Consider the following 23378-nt stretch of genomic DNA (forward strand, 5'->3'; position numbering starts at 1 on the left):
CCCGCTCCACTGCCGCCCGCACCTGGCTCGCAGCCGCATCACGCCAGGGCCCCGCCCATCCACGCGCCGGCCGGCCGCACGCCAAGCCGCGTCACCAGCGCAAGCTGCTGCGCCGCCAGCCTCGTCTTGGCCGCTCCCGCTCCCGCACGCCGTGCTGCTGCAGCTACACGCGCCAGCCTCGTTCACGCGCAAGCCCCGCCCGCGCCTCTCCTCCCCATCAGGCCGCCGCCCTGCTCACCTGCGCACGCACGCGCTGCCAGCTCCAGCTCGATCCCCAACTCCAACCCAACTCACGCATCGAGCCCCCAGTTTCCTCCCAGAAATTTCCTCAATCAGCAATTTTTTTTTCCTGGCCGGAGCCTCCGCTGGAGCTACCGCTCACATGTCTTTGCTCCCTGTATACTCTTAACATATTAACCGGTACCTCCTCCGTACCTCGGCCGGTACTACCGCTAACATATCTGTCCAGTTTCGCACAGTTTGACTCACGGGGTTTTTCCCCCAAATTTTGACAACTTTCCGAAACCCATTTGACTTCAAACTTTGACAGCCATCTCACAATATTGTGACTCTAATTTTGACACCTTTTCCGAAATTTTTGGAACCCAACTTTTGACCGCTCGTTTTGACCCAACTTTTCGGGCATTGACTTAATTTGCCCGGTTTCCGTTTTGGAGTGCCTTTGGTCCGTGACAACCCCTTCCGCGCCTACATCGACATCGCGACGACGGCATCGGTACTCCGGATCCCGGCGTAACTTCACCACCACTACTTCGCCATCGCAAGTTGTGTGTTCCGACACCGCCTAACATCAATAGGTATAACTTGCCTCCCCTTGTAGCCAAACATTTCTTCCTTTGCGTACATGTCCCATTGAGAGTGGCTTTCCGAGTGTTGCGAAGCATTGCACAAGTGTCACGACCGTGAGAGGGTGTGTGTGCGCGTTGTGTTGAGCAAAGCTCCGAAGCAAGCTCGGTGAGAAAGATACACAAAAGAAGAAAAGTGATATACATACATAGAGAAAAATAAAGCTTCTAAGCATAAAAAAAAGTGAAAAAGGGAAAGAAAAAAATAGGAAAGAGTGTGTGTGCCACTGACACAAAGGAGTGCAAAGCTTATAAGCACTAAGAGAGATAAGAGAAGAGTGGCATTTGTGCAAATCTTGTTGCTTCTCTCATATGCAACCGAGCTACGGTCTCTCTTGTGTTGGCGCGACACCGAGCTAATAGTCTTCGTTAGGACCATCCTTGTTACTTGCTCACTTCCTTGGTCGCGCTAACCCCATTGTTCTTCCTTGTGTGTGTTTCCTTGACATAGATCACCACTTTTGACATTTGACTTTGGATCTTACCCACATTTGACAATAGACTTTTCCGTTGATCTTTTTCGTTTGCTATCCACCCCTTACCCACCACATATAGAGTTCTTAGCCTTTTGCGGTGCTTTGAGTGTGTGTGTGAGTAACCCCGATACAATTTTTACTTTGCTCTTGACTTGAACCATTGTTTCGATACTTTCTTGATAGGTGGGATACTTGTGTAGTTTTCCTTCCACCATACATATACACCTATCCTAGTGAGATATACATGATGACCCCACAAGAGCAAGCCGAGATGAGAGCATACTTCGTCGAGCTAGATGCTCGAGAAGCCCAAATGACACACAAAGATAAAGCCGAGTGCAACGCATACTTCAAACGCCTTGAGAGCAAGAGTGATACACACCATGAGTCGAGTGAGGATGTTTCGATTTCTAACAACTTAACCTCTACTCCGCTTGTGTTGTCTTCCTCTTTGCTAGGTTGCTCGGACATCGACGACGCCATTGCCATGGAGATGAGGGACTCCACTATATGTGAGATGAGCGACTCCACTATATGTGAGATGAGTGACTCCACTATATGTGAGCTTGATGAGTGCCTCCACTTCGAGAGCATGAGTGATACACCGAGTGAGATGAGAGTCGTAGTTGATAGGTCATGTGAGGCCATTTCGAATTCTAACAACTTACCCTGTACCTCTAGTGTGTTTCCTTGTGTCTCATTAGGTCCCATGGATGACGAGACGCCGGTCATGGAGAAGATGTACATGGTACATGAAGATGATGATATCACACCATGCTTGATTGAAGATGAACATGGAGGCCACGTCGAGCCTACCTCTTCCACAACACCTACCTCATATGAGCGGGAATACAAAGGTACCTATATGGGTGTTGATGATGCCATGATCCGACTAGTGGATATGATGATTTGTGAGTGCATGCATGATCTTGATGATACAAATGCTATGTCATATGCTTCTTTCATTTTCCCATGCGATGCATTGCTAGATAACATTGTTGATCATGTGGACTTGATTGCTTGTGATAAGATGACCATGCCATGCTATGAGTGTTTCAATATATCTCACATTGCTTGCAACTTGTCGAACAATTTCTCTTTCTCGTGTGTTGATTGCAATGAGGACATTGATGCTTGTGTTGTGACAACCTTGCCGAACAATTGCTCTTTCCCTAGGTTTGTCGACAACAATGATCAAATGTTGAACATGTTTTGTGCTACATGCTTGCAATATTCTCCCATTAGTGCAACCAAAATGTTGAATACTTCTCATTCCAATGCTTGGTTTGTCATAATGTTAATATGCTTGTAAATGAGATTGCCCCCATAGCTCTCTCACATTTTGGAGACTTTGCATATATCCATGTTGAGCATGTTCCCATGTTTACTCCGCATATTCACCACATCTACTATGGTAAATTGCTTAATGCTAATGGTGATGTGCAAAAGAAATGGACCATCATGATGGATGATGTGTATATATACCATGCACACACGTTCTTTGTTTTGCCTATTGTGTGTGTAGGTACACGGAAGACAAGGTCAAACTCGATTGAGCACGAGTTGACCAAACGAGCTCTTGAGAGCATAATACAAGTAAGTACAAGATCGAACCCGGCTCTAATACCTTTCCCATGCTTTGCATTGAACATGCCGAAAAATTTCTCTTTCTTATGGTTCTTTTGCAAGCATGATGATGTGATCCTTACCGTTGGTGTTGCCACAAATATGAGGACCAATTTCTCTTTCCGATGGTTTGTGTGCACACATGTTGATGATATTTTGGACACTCTCCCTTATGTGTTTTTGCCAAATTCTCCTCTTATTGCTTCAAGGATGTTGAACAATTTCTCTTTCCGATGCCTTGAGTGCAATAATGCACATGAGTTTCTACATGAGATGGACATCATAGTCGTCTCACAATTTAGAGATTTTGTGTTTCCGCATTTGGAAGATGTCCATACGGAGTTCTTACACATTGACCTTGCATATGCATTATTCTTGATATATTTGTGTTGCGCTAACGGTGTTGTGAACATGAATGGACATGTCGTTGATGATATGCTCCTCTATCACGCACACATATACTTTGCTTGGTCTTTGTTGTGTAAAGGTACACGTGACTTGTGGATGAGCGTCAATGAGTGGTTCCGCCCACATACTTCAACGACCCAAGATCTCTCGATGAGAGCACACCGGCATCTTGCTAAGGTGACCTCCTTCTACTTACGGCCTCTTGCTAAACACATTGAACTTTGGCTACACTTTGATTGCTCCTTTGCTTTTCTTTTGCTATTGATAGGGCTCTCGACAAGTGAAGGAACATTCAAACATTAATTGGTGTCATCTACCTCCTCCATATAAAACAATGTAGATGAGATTGGTTTGTCGTGCCTCTCTGGGCCGACGTAAGACACTTTATATATACGTGTATTAGGGTTTACATGAGTTGTTAGGATTACAACAATCTAACTAACATAGAGGCTATCTACTTTACAATTCAGTTAGACAATCACGTGAGGGATCGTATCACATCTAATCATCTGACTCCGTTTAACAGTCTCCCTCGATCCGAACGTGTGCCAATCAGATTCAATCCATACCTCATTCGATCAAACGTCTCTTTGCTAAGAGCCTTAGTAAATATATCAGCAAGCTGATCACGCGTCGAGATGAACCGAACCTTCAGAGCTCCAGCTGAAACCTTTTCTCTCACAAAATGAAAATCAATTTCGATGTGTTTGGTTCGAGCATGGAAGACAGGATTTGCTGTGAGGAACGTGGCTCCCAAATTATCGCACCAAAGTACAGGAGCTTTGGCTTGGTAAATTCCTAGTTCCCTGAGTACAGACTGAAGCCATGTCACTTCGGCGGTGCCATTGGTGATGGCTTTGTATTCCGCTTCTGTACTCGATCTACTCACAGTTGGCTGCTTTCTTGAGCTCCATGACACTAAATTCGGTCCATAAAATACTGCGTACCCACCAGTAGAACGACGATCATCTGGGCACCCGGCCCAATCAGCATCTGTATACACACTGAATTCAGTGGAGTTAGACCGGCATATACTCAAACCGACATGCAGCGTGCCCTTCACATATCTCAGGATCCGCTTGACTGCACTCCAGTGTACATCGGTAGGAGTAGCTAGGAACCGACAGGCCTTGTTTACAGCGAAGGAAATGTCTGGTCGTGTCAAACACAAATACTGCAAAGCTCCCACAGTGCTTCTGTACTTAAAGGCCTCATTATTAGTTAACTGAACGCCAACTGTCTTGCTAAGTTTATCTGACGGAAGCATAGGCGTACTGATCTCCTTGCATCCATGCATGTTCACCTTACGAAGCAGATCTCCTGCATACTTGGTCTGCGTCAGAGATATTCCATCATACTGTGGCTGTGTTCACCTTACGAAGCAGATCTCCTGCATACTTGGTCTGCGTCAGAGATATTCCATATTGTGGCTGTACCTCAATACCAAGAAAATACGATAGTGGTCCAAGATCCTTAACAGCAAAGGATCGTTGCAGTTCAGACATCAGCTTCTCCACTGCTCGATGACAGGAGCCGGCGATGATTATATCATCCACATAAATCAGCATATAGATGGTAACCCTTCTGTCATTAAAAATAAATAACGAGGTATCTGCTTTAGAAGGCACAAAGCCAGTGGACTGCAACTTGATGCTCAGTTTGGAGTACCACGCCCTTGGAGCTTGCTTGAGACCATACAAGGATTTCTGAAGCCGACAGACATAGTTTGGATGTTTGGGATCAACATAACTGGGAGGCTGCTGCATATATACCTCCTCCTGAATATCGCCGTGGAGGAAAGCGTTTTGCACATCCACTTGCCGAAGAGTCCACCGCTTTGACACAACGATAGACAGAATAAGCCGAACGGTAGTTGGTTTGATGACAGGGGAAAAAGTATCTGTGTAGTCAATGCCAAGGCGCTGAGTGAAACCTGTTGCGACGAGGCGAGCCTTGTACCGATCGATGGAACCATCTCGTTTTTGCTTCAGCTTGAAAACCCACTTGCAGCCAACAATGTGATGTCCTGGAGGGGGCGCAACAAGGCGCCAGGTGCTGTTGAGCTGAAGAGCATGAAATTCCGTATCCATAGCAGCTTTCCAGGAAGGATGACTGAGGGCATCATGATGTGACACAGGTTCTGCAGCGAAGGCCCGCTTGGACGGATCATAACGGACAATGCCATCAAACATACGGAGAGGCTTGACCATGTTGTTCTTCAGACGGGTGCGCATAGAGTGTGCTCCAGGGGCAGGGGCAGGCGGTGGAGAGGACGACGATCTCGGAGCAGAGGTAGACGGCGAGGAAGGTGAACTTCCAGTGTCTTGGGCCGTGTCATCGGGTGGGGACGGCCCATGAGATGGAGTGGACAAAAAAGGGACGGTGGCAGAGATGTGTCCGCATCGGAGGCACCATCGTGGGCCGCATCAGGCCCGTCCTGATCCAGGACACCATGATCGTCGTGGGGAGGCGCATGCAGATCATGCATGGGAGGAGCGACGCCCGCCGAAGGAGCACCTGAAACAGAGACAACAGGTGGCAAATTAGTAGCACAAGCCCTATCACTACATGTGGATGATTCCATGTCTGGTTCGGGAAGAAGAATGAGGTTCTCTGTGGGTGGAGAGGAATGACAAGAGGTCGTGTCAGGGGGCGCAAAAGGAAAGATACTTTCGTCAAAGACGACGTCGCGAGAGACATAGATTCGACCTGTGGAGCGGTCAAGACACTTGAAACCAAGATGATGGGGGCTGTAACCGAGAAATACACACTGTCGGGACCGGAACTCAAGTTTACGGTGATTGTATGGCCGAAGATTTGGCCAACACGCGCACCCGAAGACACGGAGAACCTCGTATTTGATGGGAGTGTTGAAGAGTTTTGTGACTGGTGGGATGTTGTGAAGAACACGGCTGGGCATACGATTGATTAAATAGCAAGCCGTAAGAATGGCGTCGTCCCAAAACCGAAGAGGAACATGGGCTTGAGCAAGAAGAGCAAGTGCAGTTTCGACAAGATGTCGGTGTTTGCGCTCGATGGCGCCGTTTTGCTGATGGGTGTGAGGACAGGATAGTCGATGGACAATGCCAGTGTCACGAAAATAGCGATGCAATTTATGATATTTCCCTCCCCAATCAGATTGAACTGATAGAATTTTAGTACCAAGAGAACGTTCGACTTGCTTTTGGAATTGGTAAAACACAGTCTCAACATCAGATTTATGTTTTAACAGATAGACCCATGAAAATTTACTAAAATCATCCAAAAAGCTTACATAGTAATGAAAACCACCAGAAGATCTGATGGCAGGACCCCACACATCTGTGTGTACTAACTCAAGGGGAACAGTAGAGACTCGGCTAGACAACTCATAAGGGAGCTGATGTACTTTTGCTTGTTGACATGCATCACATACATGCACAAGGGACTCTTTATTTGTGGAAGACTCTAAATTATTCTTGGACAGGATGGCTTGAACGATGGTGGAGGATGGATGTCCAAGACGCTTGTGCCATGTATCCTTGGACGTGAGGTGGGCTTGGCGAAGATGATTTGCAGGTACTGGATACAGGCCGGCCTGAGCTTTACCGTGAAGCCGAATTTCCTTCGTGATGCGGTCCTTGACATAAAAGGAGAAAGGATGAAGTTCAACAAAGCAACCATTATCAAAGGCAAGTTTGCTGGTGGAGATAAGATTTTTACTAATATGGGGAGAGTGCAGAACATTTTTAAGATGCAATGGATATTTCGAACCAGGTATGGAAGAGTCACCAACATGTAAAATAGGGATATGCATACCATTTGCGACCTGAATCTGGTCGGTTCCCTTGTAGGCCTCCTGGACGTGAAGGCGCTCCATGTCATTGGTCATGTGATCGGTCGCTCCAGAATCCATGTACCAGACAGGCTCAGAGGAGTTGTCGCCATGGTTGGAGTAGTTGGCAGAGCGGTTCGACGATTCCGGTTGAATGGCATGGTTGAACCGAGAGTAGCATCGCAGGGCATCATGCCCGTAGACACCGCAGATCTGGCAGGTGGATTTGCCACCTCCACCTCCACGTCCGCGTCCTCCGCCCTGGGCATTGCCACGCCCAGAGTAGTCACCGCGGTCACCGCCACGACCGCCGTTTCCGTAGCCACCGCCGTAATGGCGGCCTCCTCCAGGGCCACGGCCGCCACCATCGCGACCACGGCCACCTCCGCCTCGCTGAAACTAGCCGCGGCCACCTCCTCACGACGTGTTATTGGCGGAGTGCTGGAACTGCAGATTGTTCCCAGAGGCATGATCACCGTTACGCGCCTCATAGGCAACCATGTGCCCAAACAAATCATCGAGGGTGAAGTCGTCGTCCCCCTTGGATGCGATCACCGAGACCGAAGTGGTGAAGTTCTCATGATCATCGCCGAGGCCGGCGAGTATGTAGGAGATAATCTCCGAGTCAGAGAGGGGATTGCCGATCGTCACCATGGTGTCGGCAATTTTCCTCACGTGGTTGAAGTAGTCAGACATCGTCGCGTCCTTCTTCTTGGGCCGGACTAGGGCCGTGCGAAGCTGAACCACCTTCGCTTTCGACCGGGATGCGTACATCCGATCAAGGGTCTCCCATGTCGCTGCAGACGTCTTTAGCAGCTGAACGTGGCCGAGAGTTGAGGGAGACAGGGAGGACAGCAGGGCGCTAAGCACATGCTGATCGGTGCGGAACCAGACCGCATAGTCAGGGTTATCGACCAGCGTCGAGCTTCCCTCGGTGGAGGCAACCTTTTTCGGTGGCGCCTTCTCAGATCCATCTACGAAGCCGAACACATCTTGGCCGTAGAGCGCGGGGAGAGCCTGCGCCTTCCAGAGCAGGTAGTTGTCCTGATCTAGCTTGATGGTGATCGCCGAGGCAAGAGTTTGGGTGAGGTTGGGGATCGGCGTTGTTGGAGCCATGGATGATCAGATCGTGAGAGGCTCTGATACCATATAAAACAATGTAGATGAGATTGGTTTGTCGTGCCTCTCTGGGCCGACGTAAGACACTTTATATATACGTGTATCAGGGTTTACAGGAGTTGTTAGGAGTACAACAACCTAACTAACATAGAGGCTATCTACTTTACAATTCAGTTAGACAATCACGTGAGGGATCGTATCACATCTAATCATCTGACTCCGTTTAACACTCTACACGTTCATGAAGACTCATCGTCGAGGACGACTCTTTTTCAAGTGGGGGGAGATGATGCAGCCCGGCCTACGGTCTACGCTTCATCATGCGCGTCAACGTCAAGAACCACACTCAAGGCCGAGGTCACGGAGGCATGGAAGAGAAAAAGGAAGAAGATGCGTCTGAGGTCGCCTAGGAGAGAAGGCGATTGCCACAAGTCAATTCGGGCCAAGGCCCATGTATCCCCTTGTATGCCTAAACTACCCCTCCTTAGTGGCTCCCTATATATAGGCTCCCACCTCCCCCTTCATTAGGTTAGAGTTGAACTTGAGAGAACCTAGGCTTATGCCTCCACCATCCCTTTGGGATTAGGGAAACCCCCTCCTTAGATTATCAAATCTATTGTATCAAGGTACTCCTTATATGATTAGTCTCTCACACTTGTGATTCTACCACCGGTCTCTCACTCGTGTGATTCCACCGATCGTATACCGATCTTCCTCTCGGGGATTCTACCGCGTGTCTCTCCCTTGAGAGATTCTATCGGGATAGTGGTTCGGGCTATCGGGAGTAAACCGGAATTGTATCGGGTTGTGTTGCGTGCGTTCGCCGTGTTCTTCGTCGTGTTCTTCGTGTTCATCCCTCGCCCCCTCTTGTTCTTGGTCAATTCGTGAGATCGGGCCACAACCAAGCCCTTAGGGCTTGTTCACCTATACACGCAAGAAGCCCACTAGTGGCTAGTTGTGGGCTTAGCCCAAGTACATTAGGGGCTTAGCCCAAGTAAATTAGGGTTTAGAGGAGGCCGTCCTCCTATATAAACACATGTACCCTTCGTGATTAATCAGACAAATATTCAGTATCATACTGTCTCGTCTCCCTTCAGGAGACGGGAGACCCCCTGCGCCCAGCCGCACCCAACCCTAGCCACCGCCTCCTTCCTCCGCGATGGCGCCCAGCCGCCGGCGCCGAGCACTCCAGCCCCTCCGCCCTCACTTCCACCCTTACAACCTCCGCCCTAGACCCGATAGAATCCTAGCCCCTACCACTTTGGTATCAGATTGCCTAGGTCTAATGGGCTCCAACAGCCCCCCCGTCGACCCCATCACCGCCACATCCGCTGCCGCCACCAACACCACCCGCGCCACCTCCGCCACCATTACAGGCGCCCACGCGCCGCGGGAGGCCGCTGCCGACGAAGACCAGGGGGCCGCCGCCGCCGCTGCCATCCAGGCCGCCGCCGCCCCCACGGGCCTCAACCTCCTGCCCGCTACACTGGCGGACCTCGCCGACAGTCTCTGCGCCATCCGCTTCGAGCTCGCGGAGATCAAAGCCGGCCAGCACCCGCCGCCCCCACCGGCCGCCGTCCCGGCCCTGTCCGCAACCCCGACACCTCCCGCCTCCGTCGCCAGCAAGGGCCGCCCCGCGTGGTGGCCGCCATCGCCCTCGCCAATCCCCACATGGACCGACGCGTCGCCCGTCTACACTCAGACTGCGGCGCGGAAGACGGTTCAGCAGCCCGCCCACACCCTTGGCGGTCCTGGCGGGCTTGCTGCCCCCTTCGCCGCGAGCACGTCCTTCACCCCGGGCCGCCAGGAGGGCGCCTACGGGGTCACGCCTCTGACGCAGCAGCCGCCCCGCTTCACCAAGCTGGAGTTCGCCACCTACGACGGCGCCACCGATCCCCTGAACTGGTTGAACCAGTGTGAGCAGTTCTTTCGGGGGCAGCGGACGCTCAGCGCCGATCGCACGTGGATCGCCCTCCTATCACCTACGGGGCGCCGCGCAGACTTGGTACTACGCCCTTGAGCAGGTGGAGGGCGGGATGCCGGCCTGGGAGCGCTTCCGCGACCTGTGCCTCCAGCGGTTCGGGCCGACCCTACGCGGAAGCCACCTCGCCGAGCTGGGACGCCTCGCCTTCACCACCACGGTCCAGGACTTCGCCGACCTCTTTCAGGCGCTCGCGTGCCATGCCCCGGGCGTTTCGGCGCGGCAGCACACCGATCTCTTCGTCGGCAGCCACCCCGACTACATCCGCGTCGACGTCGAGATGCGCGAGCCTGAGGACCTGCAGACGGCCATGTACTACGCACGGTCCTACAAGCAGCGCGCCATCGCCATGCAGCAGGTCTACGCGCAACGTGGCAGCGCTCGTCCCGCGCTCCGAACCGCCTCGACGCCCACCGCCCCGCCGCGCCCCACGCCGACCGCTGCGCCCGCGGGCCCTCATGCACCGACTCGCCCCTTCAAGCGGCTAACGGCTGCGGAGCAGCTCAAGCGGCGCCGCCAGGGGCTGTGCTTCAACTGCGACGAGAAGTACGCGCCGGGCCACACGTGCGCCCGCCTCTTCTACCTGGAGACCATCGACGACGCCGACGTGGAGGCCCTCACCGCCGAGCTCGCGGCCGCCACCGTCACTGAGGCCGGTGTCACGACCTACGCGCCGGTCGACGCGTCCGCCTTCGTCGTCTCTCTTCATGCTATGGCGGGCATCAAGACGGCAAAGACGATGCTGCTCCCGGTGACGATCAATGGGGAGCGTCTCACTGCGCTGGTGGACACGGGCTCGACGCACAACTTCCTGTCCAACACCGCCATGCGCCGCCTCGCTCTCCAGCCGGCGGGATCCGAGAAGTACAGCGTCACCGTCGCCAACGGGGACCGTCTTACGTGCCAGGGCGTGGCGCAACAAGTTCCCGTGCTCGTAGGCGACGAGCCGTTCTCCATCGACTGCGTCGGCATCGAGTTGGGCTACTACGACTTCATCCTCGGCCTCGACTTCCTGAGCACCTTAGGACCCATCCTGTGGGACCTCGACGTGTTGTCCCTCATCTTCTGGCGCGAGGGCGGCCGCCGTGTTCACTGGAAGGGCTTGGGCAGCACTGGCGCATCCCCGCAGCTCCACCTGATGGCCGCCACGCTTGACGAGGCGCATCCGCTCCTGGCCGACTTAGTGCAGCAGCACGGCGACCTCTTCGACAAGCCGCAGGGCCTCCCTCCCTCGCGGCCCTGTGACCACCGCATACACCTGCTGCCGAACACGGCGCCCGTCGCTGTGCAGCCGTACCGGTACCCCCAGCTGCAGAAGGACGAGCTCGAGCGCCAGGTGGCAATCATGCTAGAACAGGGCATTATTCGGATTTTGACGTCGCCGTTATAAGCCCCCGTGCTCCTTGTGCGCAAGGCCGACAGCACGTGGCGCTTCTGCATCGACTTCCGCGCCCTCAACACCATCATGTCCAAGGACAAGTTCCCCATCCCCGTCGTGGATGAGCTCCGGGACGAGCTGCATGGCGCGCGCTTCTTCACCAAGCTCGACTTGCGCGCGGGCTATCATCAGGTGCGCATGCACCCGGACGACATCGCCAAGACGGCGTTCCGCACTCACCATTGCCACTACGAGTTTTTAGGTGATGCCGTTCGGCCTCTCCAACGCGCCGGCGACCTTCCAGGCCCTGATGAACGACGTGCTCAGCCCCTACTTACGCCGCTTTGTGCTTGTTTTCTTTGATGATATTTTGATCTACAACGCATCCTGGGCGGAGCACCTGCAGCACGTGGCCATCATCTTCAACGAGCTTCTAGCGCATCATCTTCATCTCAAGCGCTCGAAGTGCTCGTTTGGCACGACCTCCATCGCGTACTTGGGCCACGTCATCTCCGCCGACGGTGTCGCGATGGACGCGGACAAGGTCGCCGCCGTCGCCGCCTGGCCGACGCCCCAGTCGCCGCGAGCTCTTCGCGGATTTTTGGGCCTCGCGGGATACTACCGGCGGTACATCCAGGACTTCGGCCTCATCGCCGCGCCTCTCACGCGCCTGCTTCGCCGCGACGCCTTCTCCTGGGACGGGGAGGCGGCCACGGCCTTCGCCGCCCTGCAGCGGGCACTCATGACGGACCCCGTTCTTCAGATGCCGGACTTTGACGAGCCGTTCGTGGTGGACTGCGACGCCTCAGGCATCGGCTTCGGCGCCGTCCTTCACCACAGCGAGGGGCCACTCGCGTTCTTCAGCCGCCCCTTCGCCGCGCGCCACCACAAGCTCGCCGCATATGAGCGCGAGCTGATCGGGCTGGTCCAGGCGGTGCGCCACTGGCGGGCGTATCTTTGGGGCCGGACGTTCCATGTGCGCATGGACCACTACAGCCTGAAGTTCTTGCTGGATCAGCGCCTCTCCACAGTGCCGCAACATCAGTGGATCAGCAAGCTCTTCGGCTTCGACTTCACCGTCGAGTACCGCTCCGGCCGCCTCAACACAGTCGCCGACGCCCTATCCCGCCGCGACATCGACGACGCCGCGGACGCGCCCACGGTCGGTGCGGCCCTCTGCATCCACTCCGGGCCATCTTTCGCCTTCATCGACGAGGTTCGCCGCGCTACTGCCGAGGCCGCGGATGCGCAACAGCTGCGCCAGCGCCTGGTCGACGACGAGCTGGCCGCGTCATGGCGCCTGGACGAGGGACTACTCCTCCATGGGCGCCGCATCTTCGTGCCGGATCATGGAGACCTGCGCCACCAGGCATTGTCCTTGGCGCATTCTGCAGGTCACGAGGGCGTCCAGAAGACCCTGCACCGTCTCCGCACTGATTTTTACATTCCAGGGGATGGCGTCCTGGTGCGAGACTGGGTGCGGGCGTGTGTCACATGCCAGTGGAACAAGACGGAGACGCTCCGTCCGGCGGGCTTACTGCAGACGCTGGACGTGCCGTCCCAGGTGTGGGCGGACATCTCCATGGACTTCATCGAGGGGCTGCCGAAGGTTGGCGGCAAGTCCGTCATCCTCACGGTGGTCGACCGCTTCTCAAAGTACGCGCACTTCATCGCCCTCGGCCATCCCTATACGGCGGCATCCGTGGCACGCGCTTTCTTCGACGGCATGGTTCGCCTCCACGGGTTTCCGTCCTCCATCGTCAGTGATCGTGATCCTGTGTTCACGGGTCACGTCTGGAGGGACCTCTTTGGGTTGGCGGGCGTGAAGCTCCGCATGAGCACGGCGTTTCATCCTCAGACGGACGGCCAGTCCGAGGTCGTCAACAAGATCATTTCCATGTACCTGCGCTGCATCACAGGGGATCCTCCACGAGCTTGGGTGGACTGGTTGGCGTGGGCCGAGTACTGCTACAACACGTCCTACCACTCCGCGCTGCACGCCACTCCCTTTGACGTGGTCTACGGGAGGCCACCGCCGGCGATGCTTCCCTATGCGCCTGGCATGGCACGTACTGAGACGGCGGATGACCTGCTGCGTACCCGCGACGAGATACTAGCTGAGGCGCGCCAGCGACTTCTTCAGGCTCAGCAGCTGGCCAGGAAGTACTATGATGCACACCATCGCGAGGCGGAGTTTGCTGTGGGCGACTGGGTCTGGCTACGCCTTCTTCACCGGACGACCCAGTCCTTGGACCCGCGCTCCAGGCGCAAGTTGGGACCTCGTTACGCCGGTCCCTTCCGTGTGCTAGAGCGCATCGGCACGCTCGCCTACCGTCTTGAGCTGCCCGCAGGCTTGCGCCTCCACGACGTCTTCAACGTCGGCCTCCTCAAGGCCTACCGTGGCGACCCTCCGTCTGCACCACCAGCTCTTCCACCTACTTCGGACGGGCATCTCGAGCCTGCCCCAGCGAGTGTGGCTCGCATGATGAAGGCCCAGCAGCGACGTGGTGTTTGGCACGTCTTGGTGCATTGGACAAGCATGCCAGAGGACGAGGCGACTTGGGAGAAGCTTGAAGATCTCCGCCAGCAGTTTCCAGAAGTTCAGCTCGAGGACGAGCTGTTTGAGAAGGCGGGGAGAGATGTTATGTTCGGTCTGACCTATACACGCAAGAAGCCCACTAGTGGCTAGTTGTGGGCTTAGCCCAAGTACATTAGGGGCTTAGCCCAAGTAAATTAGGGTTTAGAGGAGGCTGTCCTCCTATATAAACACATGTACCCTTCGTGATTAATCAGACAAATATTCAGTATCATACTGTCTCGTCTCCTGAAGGGAGACGGGAGACCCCCTGCGCCCAGCCGCACCCAACCCTAGCCGCCGCCTCCTTCCTCCGCGACGGCGCCCAGCGCCACCGGCGCCGAGCACTCCAGCCCCTCCGCCCTCACTTTCACCCTTACAACCTCCGCCCTAGCCCCGGTAGAACCCTAGCCCCTACCACGATGATTTCCAACGCTAGCAGTGGCTTGAGCATTAGTGATAGAAGAGGCCCTCTACTGGGCAAGTGGGCGTTTAAACATGAACAGAATGGCTGAGGAAATTGAAGAGGACAACTTGGGATTACGTAAACCATCTTGATTATTCATTCACTTTTTTGCACTGGTACAGTGAAAAATTATGTATGACATTGTCTACACAAATAATGCTTGTAGTGTTGTATGTGTTAAAGTTACATTTTTACTCAAGTTTGCATTTTCAATGGACAACAAGACAAAGATGCTAATTTATTTGGCTTTGGCATATATGCTTGCCTCTGTGATGTCTAAGATGTTCAAGTTCAGTTCCTATTTTTCAAAATGCAATCTGGTTTAATATATTGCTGAACATAACCTTGTGAAACTTATATTGCTGAAATCAAATGCAAAAGGGAGTATCTCATAATCTCGTGACAAAAAGGTCAGCACAACAACATATACACCTCGTCTCTTCAAGCAAACAAAAAAGGGTTCATCCTATGCACCGAACCAACCATCTACCCGAGAAAAAAACTGGCTCATCCCTCTCATCCAACCAAACAAAAAAACAAGAATATTCCCATCCATGTAGACATGGATATCCCAACACATTACTGCTTGACCTCAAACCAAACACACCCTAAGGGCTTCAAAGGTAAGAATGTGGTGGATGTCTTGCAAGTTGCCACACCTCATCACCTTCATAATGTGGTGAAAATTTGTTGTTCTCACTTTAATCAATATATCTTTCAATAATGAAGCACAGCACATAAATGCAAAGCTTTAAAATTTCTTGGTCCCACATAATGCATCTGGTATTTTTCAATCACTATTAGTCTAGCATATACACATCATATTTCCAGCTCAATAGAATTATTGGTTTTGGCTGGTTAGCTTTTTGATGCCTCGGACCTTAGCCTTTTTTTCCTCATTGCACATGGATGCTTTGAAGTATGTTTTGTTCCGTACGGGGAAAAAATGCATACCATATTTTCATGCCCACAATAGTTTCATTAGGTTGATTTATTCTACACATTTGCAATTCTGTCAAGAGACCTAGTGCAGATATAATGTTTTCTCAGCCAATTTGAATACTGTTATACTGTATTGAAGAATCAAAATAGCAAAAGACAGTAAGCCAACTAGAAAAGCTATTCAGCATAAACGCTGGAATTCAGTCTTACCAGTGTACATGAGCAGGCGCCAACCATTCAAAAATAAGATTACTTGGCACAAATGAAGTCATTTCCTCATCATAGTAGTTCATGCCAACAATATTCCCATCACAATCAACAAGTGGTCCTCCGCTGGCAGCCTGGCACAAAAAATTAACTTACGCTCAGCCTACCACACATACCAAAAAAATTGAAATTTTGGGGCATAAGAAAGTATAATGCCCATAATAATGATAAATAATATGACCCTAATATCATGAATTCACTGTACAATTGTTGACTTTGACCATGTCGAAAAATCAGACAAGATATCAACAGCGCACCTCGATGATTTTGCATGTGGACAATTTGCGCTCTTTCTTATGAATTCCACCTGTCCATGTTCCATGTATCACTGACCCTCTCGTGGACACTAATTCTCCTGAGTCGAAGCAACGCCTTACAGCTAATAACTCAGCAGACGACTCAACGTGCATGTCGTTGCCAAGACATGCTACACAAAGATCAAGGGAGGACGGCAAGGAATGGGTCACGATGACAGCAAGACTGTAAGGAGACGAATAATAATGCAACCACCCATGGACCACTTCATCATTCGGAAGGTGCACTTTGATCTGTAATTATATAGCAAAGGAAGACAAATGTTATGCGTAACCATTACCTATAGCATAAATAAGCAAGCAAAGCACAGAAAAATTGGCAGCACAAACCGTTAAATCATCCCAAAGATTTTGATCTAATGATCCAAACAAACTTGCTGTCGTCAGAAAGGAGGCTGAAGATAGTTCTCTGTCAATAACCATGCCTGTGCATTCAGAATGCAATGCCTCTCCTATGCAACATCATAATTTCAGTCATTAACTACTGATGACGGCTAAATGCAACCATTGGAAATGTGCACATAGTAGTATTAATCACCATCAAATGAAGCAATGGAGATAATGCTCGGAGACAATTTTTCTGCAAGTGCTTGATTGAGGTCACACCATACATCATTAGCTTCATGAATAGGAAATGCGCAAGGTTCCTGGTTCTTATTTTCACTTCCCTCGCTTGCGCGATTTTGACTTGAGCTACCTACAATGGTACCTAAACTTGAAGTAACTATAATGGAAGCGAAACTGAATTTAGACAAACTGATTTCATATATGCCTACTTCAGGATGGCCTACGTTAGTGTAACTATAAAGGAGTGATTGTGCTTAGCTCACCTACTGAACTGAAGTTCGATGGTGTGGGAGTATTCTCCAAATAGGTCCTGCAGCAGAATGTAGTAAACTTATCATAATTTTTAGTATCATCAGTAACAGAGGACATGTTTGTTTCAAGGCCCAGGTAACTACCCAACTAAAATTTTGGTATGACAACCGAAGCAAAGGCATGACCACTATTTTGTTATGTTAATGTTGTTTGGATTATTATGAATATAGTACCTTCCAACTTTTTGGCAAAAAATAGGTCTCTGATTAGTTTGCAGCCAAATTGCTTGGCAAACAATCGGCAACTTGGCATGCATAGTGATACCAATTGTTTTCATGATGAGGCAATAAGAACTTGAAAGATGTGAGCATGTAGAGAAGTATAGAATTCCAGCACATATGGCACCATTCAACTGAGACATAGTCATAGCCAACTACAATCATCATGAAAAACTAATCAAACTATAATCAAACTGGAACAGCAAGAAATAGTCATCAACTCATCATCCTTTGAACACGCGACCACTTTTTTCAAGAAAAAAAATAGTGCGGTATGTTGGCCTGCTATTGTGCTGTGCTATACAGTATTAATTAGACCGACACTTACACAGAAACGTTCACTTAATTAACTTAAACATCCTACACTTCAAAAAAATTGGAAATGTCATCCTCATGTGTTCATAGCTGCAGGTTAGACGCTATGTTTCGTCTCCCATCAGCATATATTAAACCGCTTGATCAGCCACCACTAACCGCCAAAGGAGACCCACAGAGAAGAACGGTAGAGCTGTGAAGCCAATTTTTTGGTAGAGCTTTCCCACAGCCTCTGCTCACCAGCAGCCACATGAGAGTGGGGTTGGGGTTGACTCGTCGAACAGAGAGCATCGAAGCCGCTTAATGAACCGTCAGATGGTGTAGGGAAGAACTGTACTAAGATGGCCAGGGTTTGAACATCGTAAGATGTGAATGTCCCCAATAGAGACATCTAGCCTGTTTAATTTAAGTGAAAATAACATGGGTGCCCATAGGGCTAGGCGAGCCAAAAAAATGCAATTCCAAAGACCAATCAAATCAGGTGGGCAGCTAACTTTTTTAATCTAGACAGATTTGGCTGAAAGCGAACAGATGCATAGATTTCAGAACACATACTGTGTTTGTAATATTCATCAGTATGATTGAAGCATAGATGACATACCAGAACCCAAGCCTGTCCATGCATTCAACAATTCGCTTTGCTGGTACGAACGAGGTTTTTTGCTTCTTCATACAGAGGTTCATCCCAACAATATTTCCATCAAAATCAACAAGAGGTCTACCACTTCCAGCCTAGCACAAAATAAAATCTGTGATGCCTCAAAAGAGAGTTATAAAAAACTTGGACAGAAATTGACAGTGCACATCAGTGATCTGGCACGTGGACCACATGGTTTCATGGCTCTCAACTCCAGTAGTACTGTCAGTCAGTACCCCAGTGGTGACCCAAAATTTATCCGAAATGCGGCATAAACTTGCAGCTAATAACCGCGTGGAAGAATCAACTTGCATTTGTGGTATACAAGCTGCACGGATATCAGGGAAGAACCCAGTGGTTACAACAAGCATGTTGTGAGCTACACTGTAGTACTGCACAGAGGCATTCACAACTTCCCCATTCGGTAGATGCACTTTTAACTGTAACAATACAACAAGACAACATGTATACGAATGATTAGCAAATGATTACAGACATCTTAAATCAGCAAGGATGGTGCAGTGTGATTAGATTAGATCTAGGTGTTCTGCTAGTTCTCTTTTGGTCTATAGACCTCTTTGTTTCATTTTCTATTCTCTCACGTTGGCGACAATGCACAGTGGAGCCTTCTTGGCTAGCTCATCTAATTGATATATCAAAATAAAATCTGCATGTAACGAAGTGCAGAAAAAATGGCAACACCAACCTTTAATGTTCGGACATAACCTGAATCTGTAGTGGTAACCAAATCTCTCGATGTTACAATAGATGAACCTAGTCGATCATTTCGGACAACTGTGCCTGTGCATTGAGAATGGAGCTTTTCGCCTACACAAGGACAGAACTTCAGTCATGATGATTAAATACAGAAGATGGAGAAGTAATGTGCATATAGTACAATCACCGTCAAATGAGGCAAGCGAGACAATGCTTGGAGACAACTTTGCAACAAGTTCTTGATTGAGTCACTGCCGTGTGGGGGCGCCACCAGAGCATCCTCTACCTCTGCGGCTTTCTCATATCCTCAATAGAAATTCAAATGTAATAATATTTAAAAAAAATCATACGAATATTGACTAATTTTATACAAAAGTCACTTGAATTTAAACTGAAAATTAAAAAAAACCTAGCGGTGGCCCGCTTCAAAGATGGTGAAGTTGAGGTTGTTGACGTCGTCAGTGTTGTCGTCGTCGCTGGACAAGCCGAAGGACCAGTCGTCGTCCTCTTCCTCCTTTGGCATCGGCAGCTAGGAAGGTCCGACGGGATGGATGAAGCTGGCGCCGTGGTCCCTGGCAGACCACACTGCCGTCTGCCGCGGGTCCAGCATCATCTTCAACGGAGCGGCCAACGCTAAAGTGTTGCCCGAGGAATTCCTCTCGATCGTCACCGCCACGGAGGCCCACCAGCGCCTCCGCCTCCATCTCCCACCATTGCCTCTTTGCTGGTGGAAGTGGTGACGAGCCCGCGGCGTCCTCCTCCTTGAGGCGGCGGCGTTGGACCGACCCTGTCGTCCTGTGGGCCGGAGCCGAAGATGTGTGCCTTGCCCCATCGTCGATGATGACGCCACCCGAAGGAGGCGCGGCCGAGCGCGTGCGGTCATCGGCGATCGACGATCTGGTGCACTAGCTTCTAGACGCCGTCGTCCTTGCCGGCGGCCTCTGTAGAGGCGGCACCACCGGTGCCATGCACTCCGCCTGCGGGTAGTAGAGAGCGGGATGCACGGGGGCTCGATGTGGGTGCACTGGCGGTAGTTGTGCTACTGTAACGTGGCATCGACGCCGCGGCCGAGCCACCAGACACGACGGCCGACGCGGTTGAAATGCTCGTTCGTGCGGCTGGCCGCTCGCGGGAGCTCAATGGCACGCTCCTCTTCGAAGCGCCGCGGCCACGCCGGGCTGTTGAGCGTGTTGCTTACGCCGCTCGCTGATGAGGGCCCACAACTCTGGTTTAGCTGGTGGCAGCGGCAACACGGCGAAGCCGGCGTTGGATATGTGCCACCCGTGCGGCAGCTTGTACTTTACTGGCACGGGGATGCGCTGCCAGTACAGATAATCCGCCTCGTCATACGTCAGTTGCAACAAGCGGAGCGCGGCCCCGCTACTTCTGCCGGCCTCGTCGTTGTGCGCCATCGCGTCGGTGGGTGCTTGTGTCGGTGGGTGTTTTGGCGCGGCGTCTGCGACAATTGCGGTGGCGACGGCTAGGGTTCGAAGATGGGGAAGAAGAGAGGTGCGCGCCAGCGGGTTTTAAGGGAGGCGGCGGACACGCATTGAAGGCGCGTGAGGGAGGTGGGTGGACGTCGTGTGAACAGTCGCCGCCCTTGTCGCTTCTTCGGTTTCCGTGCGGGAGACCATTAACGCCGACGACCAACCTTCCCGCGTCATTTCCAAAGCGAACTATCGCCTCCTCTCGCTGCCAAGGCGGCTCCACCCGCGAAAACCAATGTGCCACGAGGCGTTGGCGCGCCCGATTCATGCCCTTCGCGAAGGGGCCAGCACGGGGTTCACGGTGATTCTATTGGGCTCGAAATTGGGCCGGCGCTTTTTGGGCGCGCTGGTGCGAGCCCATTTTCGATGCCGCACCGGCCCTCAAAATGCTTTCGGGGCCGCCGGTGGAGATCCTCTAACTACCTAGACATCGCGGGTGGGGCGGAGCATCGCCGGCTCGCACGTCGCTAGCAGTGGTAAAATTGCACGCGCCAAAACTTTTACGACGCACGAGAGAAACCGCGATGCGTGCGCTTTCTTTCGGGTGCCATTTCTTTCAGGCCGCACGACACTTCAGCACGCTTTTACCCTCCTCACCGCTTCACCGTCCCAGCACATCGCTCCCGTGCCACCGCCATGCCGCGACGCCATGCGAGCTCGGGGTACCGCGGCGTCCGCGAGCGCACAAACGTCACTTTCTACACAGAGATCCGGACTAGCGGCAAGATCATCAGCCTCAATACCTTTGAGACCGCGTACAGGTGACGCGCGTACGATGACGCCGTGGCGTGGCAGTTTGGGCGCCCGCGCTCGACGATGAACTTCCACGACATGTGGACGCGCCAGCATGCCGATGACGTTGTGTCGCCGCCGCCCCTCGTCACGCAGGAGGAGCAGCGCCGCCAACGACAACTAGAGCACCGTCTTCTCATCGTCGAGCGGGAAGAGCGCACACGGCTTGAGTGGGTGGCCCGCTTCCCCAACAACGTCACCGCTGAGGAGAAGCACTTTGCCAACCGCAAGAAGACACAACGAATAAGCAGGACCGCCTCGCTCGAAGGGCCGACAAGGAGCGAGGCGAACCCCGTTGGGCTGACATGTGGTCGTCGACTCTGGTGTCGACCATGACACGGAACTCGTCCGATTTCGAATTTTAGATTAGGTTTACTTTTATCTGCACTAGTTTGTAATATTAACTATCTCTATTTTCTGGTCTATCTAAACTAGTTTTTATCCTATTTTCTAGATCTTATTTTGTGCTATTTTTTGCAAAATCGTGTTTGTGGCGCAGCATTTTAGCGTCTGCTGGAGAGGGTTTTTCTATGTTAGTGCGCTTCCAGTGAAGTAAAAGTGAGCGTCGGGCGCGCGCTATATGCAGTGAAAAACGCTGCAAAACTGATTTAACGTGTTGAGATATGTGAATGCGCAAAGATCATTGGGTACCCTGATATAACCAGATGCGGAGGACGCCATCAATTTTTTTTCTTTTTTTTCGAACCAAATCTAGATCTTGTTTTTTAGGCAGAGCTGCCCAACCTCAACAACCTGAGGCAGAGCTGACCGGAGCGGGGCCGGTCAGGTCGGGCCATGTAAGAGACGGCTAGGGCGGGGCCGGCCAGGACAGATGCGGCTGGGGCAGGGCCGGCTAGGGGCGGATGCGGCTGGGTCAAGGCTGACCAGGGACGGAGGCGATCGGGGCGGGGCCAGCCGGGACAGGCCGCAGCGGGTGGCGGGCGGAGGCCGAGCTGGCCAGAACAGGACCAGCCGGTGCGAGACATGGAAAGAGGCGGCCAAGGTAGAAGCAGGCCGGAGTGGGATCAGTCGCCGGAGAGCTCGCCGGTGGTGACTGCGGCAGCACGGAGTTGCTACGTGCAAGAAGAGTTAAACCTAAGCTCTGATACCATGTTGTGAATAAGCAACTAGTATTCACAGAGGATTAAAGGACAGTACATGTACATGTGTTACAATGTGCAGGAAAGTCACTTATACAGTGAGGATATATAAGAAAAGGGTCTATACATCTATACATCTCTAACAGTAGCCACGTTTTTACCAACGGAAAATTGGTTAACCATGTGACCACCATATCGTTAGATGCACTACATGGATGTTTTAATATATAAAAAAAGCACAGCACTATTACTCTGATTCAGTTCAAATAAAATGCGAACACTAGATTTTTACTCAGATTCTGGAAAAATGAAATACAAGCGGAACACTTTTACTCGAACTTCTCATATTCAACGTAACGAGGTTTGGGGTAACGACTCGGATAAAACCATTCTGGGTCAGGCACGGGCCAGCTGTGGATGGGAAAAAAAATCAAGGTCAGAATCTGAACAATTTATCTGGAAATGTAATGAGATGGTCACAAGGATACAGATACCTAGGAATTTCAGACTTGTCTGGAGTCTGTGCAACAGAAACAGTCCTACAGATAAACCAAATGGTAATTTTAGACTTCTAGAGTCCAAAAAACAAATGATTTAGATGCATGACGCTTTATGTTAATTGTTGGCTTATTCAGATAAAGGTAAAGCAGCCGCAGCAAAGCAGTTGCAGCTTCGACAAAACACAGCCGCCGCTAAATAGTTGCAGTAACACTACAAAACACGGAACATAATTTGATAATAGAAACCTCTACATAAGCTCCATGTCTGTCCTAAGCTATAGCTTTAACAGCGCTGCAGCTAGAGTAAGGCCAAATGTCAATTGAGAAAAAGATTACACCGACTGATATCATTACATCAATATTATTATATATTTGCAAACAAGATGAGACATATATAATATCAAATCAGTTCAGCATTCCATGATGTTGTATGTTCAACTGTAGCTCAATATGGCTTATCAAATTATCTAGTAAGGGAAGCAGGGCAACCCTAAGCAGCTC

The 23378-nt window shown here is 51.4% G+C and overlaps 1 protein-coding gene and 1 long non-coding RNA gene across 2 annotated transcripts; both read right to left on the minus strand.

Moving 5' to 3' along the window:
• Positions 1-15733: 15733 nt before the first annotated feature.
• Positions 15734-18369, minus strand: LOC139838116 (uncharacterized). The gene is made up of 7 exons (XM_071827467.1): positions 18246-18369; positions 17063-17109; positions 16771-16929; positions 16563-16684; positions 16176-16466; positions 15862-15992; positions 15734-15779 (listed from the first exon to the last, which is right to left on the minus strand). The coding sequence occupies exons 1-7, from the start codon at positions 18326-18328 to the stop codon at positions 15734-15736; spliced, it is 879 nt and encodes a 292-aa protein (XP_071683568.1). The 5' UTR covers positions 18329-18369.
• Positions 18370-18495: 126 nt separating this feature from the next.
• On the minus strand, positions 18496-19247 carry LOC139837630 (uncharacterized). Its single transcript, XR_011754206.1, has 3 exons — positions 19186-19247; positions 18988-19109; positions 18496-18721 (listed from the first exon to the last, which is right to left on the minus strand). It is a non-coding gene; the product is annotated as an uncharacterized lncRNA (long non-coding RNA).
• Between the last annotated feature and the right edge of the window lie 4131 nt (positions 19248-23378).

Source organism: Lolium perenne, chromosome 3 (genome assembly GCF_019359855.2).
Source record: "Lolium perenne isolate Kyuss_39 chromosome 3, Kyuss_2.0, whole genome shotgun sequence".
NCBI lineage: Eukaryota > Viridiplantae > Streptophyta > Magnoliopsida > Poales > Poaceae > Lolium > Lolium perenne.

Excerpts from the sequence above, each read along its gene's own strand:
- LOC139838116 (XM_071827467.1), bottom strand. The coding sequence starts at position 18,328 with ATGAACCTCTGTATGAAGAAGCAAAAAACCTCGTTCGTACCAGCAAAG. Across the intron at positions 16,930-17,062 it reads ATCGAACTTCAGTTCAGTAG|GTAGCTCAAGTCAAAATCGC; the intron begins GTGAGCTAAGCA and ends GTACCATTGTAG. Across the intron at positions 16,685-16,770 it reads CTCCATTGCTTCATTTGATG|GAGAGGCATTGCATTCTGAA; the intron begins GTGATTAATACT and ends GATGTTGCATAG.